This window comes from Bombina bombina, chromosome 1, assembly GCF_027579735.1.
Source record: "Bombina bombina isolate aBomBom1 chromosome 1, aBomBom1.pri, whole genome shotgun sequence".
NCBI lineage: Eukaryota > Metazoa > Chordata > Amphibia > Anura > Bombinatoridae > Bombina > Bombina bombina.
The window spans coordinates 1068126222-1068128721 of record NC_069499.1 but is presented as its reverse complement, the minus strand read 5'-3'; the positions used below and the strand labels follow the sequence as shown (position 1 = coordinate 1068128721).

Below are 2500 nucleotides of genomic sequence, written 5' to 3'. Positions count from 1 at the left end.
TTTTTTACAGTGTGTGTTTTCCTATCTTTCCTCTGATAATATATTGAGAATATTACTTGGCCAATTTTACCAATTTAATTGTCACTTCTAATGGATTGGAATGAGGGTCTTTGTTGTAATGTAAAATTTCAGTGTAGTTTTGTGGACTGAGGTTGGCGGGACATGTTTAACTATCTGGTTTGCAAGTTGAAAAACCAAAAAACTATTTAAAAAATTATAGATGTTAATAATAGTTATTAAGATCGAATCAAATAGGGGTATAATGTTTTAACGTTAAAATGTTTGTTCTGTAACTATTTTTTAAAAAAATATTTTTAAATACTTTCTTAAAGGGATAGGAAAGTCAAAATTAAACTTGCATGATTCAGATGCTGATTGGTGTCTGCACACATTTGTCTCTTGTGATTGGCTAACTAGATATGTTCATCTAGCTGCCATTAGCTAATGCTGTTTCTTCAGCAAAGGATAACGAGAGAATTAAGCAAATTTAATAACAGAAGTAAGTTGGAAAGTTGTTTAAAATTGTTTGTTCTATCAAACCGTGGGTTTCCTGTCCTTTTAAATTGTACTTATTTTACTTGCATATTTTGGAAATTGTCTGGAAATGACCCTTTCACTCATTTTGGATATTTTTGTTTTCAGGGTGCAATATGCAGGGTACACTGTAACACGGCCAGAAGGAGATATTGGAAAGTATAAATCTATTCCTCATCATCATCGAGGTGAAGTTCAATTTCTTGGGAGGTAAGTGTATGTATGGTTCTGTACTACAACTGTTTCACAGGTACATGCAGGCTGGGGAAGTCTCTCTGGCAGACACACTTTGCAATATGAATTCTCACATGGTTTATCTCTGTAGAGCAAAGGTTAGAAAATTCTAGTGTTAAAGTTACTCTAAGGCTTAAAGGGATTGTCCTATAAAACTGATCTATCCTTAAACGGCTGCTGCACTATAATCCCCCCACCCATAATGTGTTCTAGATGACTTGTTATAGCTAATGCAGAACATTATATTTATAATTTTCAGCCATCACCTGTTGTTCTGAAGGACATGCCCATAATAATGGGCTGAGACTGCAGCAGGAAAAGCAGACCTGCTCATGTTACCTTTGTCTAGACCACTGGTTTTCAAAACTCTCCTCAGGACTCCCTAACAGGCCACATTTTGAGGATATCTGAACTAGAGCACAGGTGAAATAATCAGCTGATTAGTAAACCTGGTCTCATCCAAGTTAAAGTGAAAGTCAATCCTAGCGTTTTACAAATGCTAGGGTTGACTATTGAAACAAATAAAGGGGACTTTCATTCATGAATTATAAGATACTTCATGTAGAAATCTTCTTTATTTGTTTCAATCAATCGCCGTTTTTAGCTGCTACAGCAGCCCACGGCTAATAATTTTTTTGCTAAGAGGTGACGTTTAAACCTCTTAGCCAATAGCCGTGTGGTAAATCTGGCTTGGCGCCCATGGGAGCCGGATTTACTGTACGGATATTGGCTTAAAGCTGAAAACATTTTTTTGCCGTGGGCTGCTGTACCAGGTAAAAACAGCGATCGATTGAAACAAATAAAGGAGCTTTCTACATGAAGTATCTTATAATTCATGAATGAAAGTCCCCTTTATTTGTTTCAATAGTCAATCCTAACGTTTGTACAGCGCTAGGATTGACTTTACTTTAATCCTGAAAATCGAGCCTGTTGGGGAGGCCTGAGGGCTGGTTTGAAAACCAGTGGTCTAAGCCTATGGCTTAATAGGTATTGAAATGCTAATTATGGCTGGGGGTTCAGTGAGTACAACCTGCTATTTCAGATACCAAAATGTCTCTCCTACTAATCACTGGGAGATGAATTTGTGCTATTGTCTCCTGTTTAAATAGATTTTCTACAGATAATACCTTTGTTTGCATATTTTCAGTTAGGTGGTGGTTTCAACACTGTAAACAATTAAATGCATGTAAAATGCACCATTAGGAAAACTTTATTAGTGCAGAGAATAAAATGTATGGCAAAATTGCTCCTTTAGCTTAATGTTTTTGTATGAATATATCATTATTTTGCTGACTGAAGCCTCAATCCATTGTTCTCGAGAAAATGCCCAACTAAATGGGCTGAGCCCGCAGAAATAGCACACCTCCTAATCTTATCTCTCTCTATATGTATTTATTAATGGGACATAAACCCCCAAATTTTTCTTCCATGATTCAGATAGAACATATAATTATAAAAAAAGTTCCAATTTGCTTCTATTATCACATTTTCTTTTGAAAGGCAGGAAGGTAAACCAGGAGTGTGCACGTGTCCGCAGCCCTGTATGACAGAAACAAGGTTATACATTAGGAAGAGCACTAGATGGCAGCACTATTTCCTGTCCTATAGTACTCCAGACGTGCACACTACCTATCTAGATATCTTTTCAACAGAGACTAACAGAAGAACAAAGCAATCTTGATAATAGAAATACATTGGAAACTTTTAACTGTTTGGGCCACACAAATTTTGT

The 2500-nt window shown here is 36.3% G+C and overlaps 1 protein-coding gene across 1 annotated transcript in view; it reads left to right on the top strand.

Moving 5' to 3' along the window:
• The window catches only part of B4GALT5 (beta-1,4-galactosyltransferase 5), a 147534-nt gene that overhangs the window by 116818 nt on the left and 28216 nt on the right, over nt 1-2500 (top strand). The window contains exon 8 of the mRNA XM_053691686.1: nt 643-744. Within this exon, the coding sequence (XP_053547661.1) occupies nt 643-744 (102 nt within the window). The remainder of the gene's footprint in view (nt 1-642; nt 745-2500) is intronic.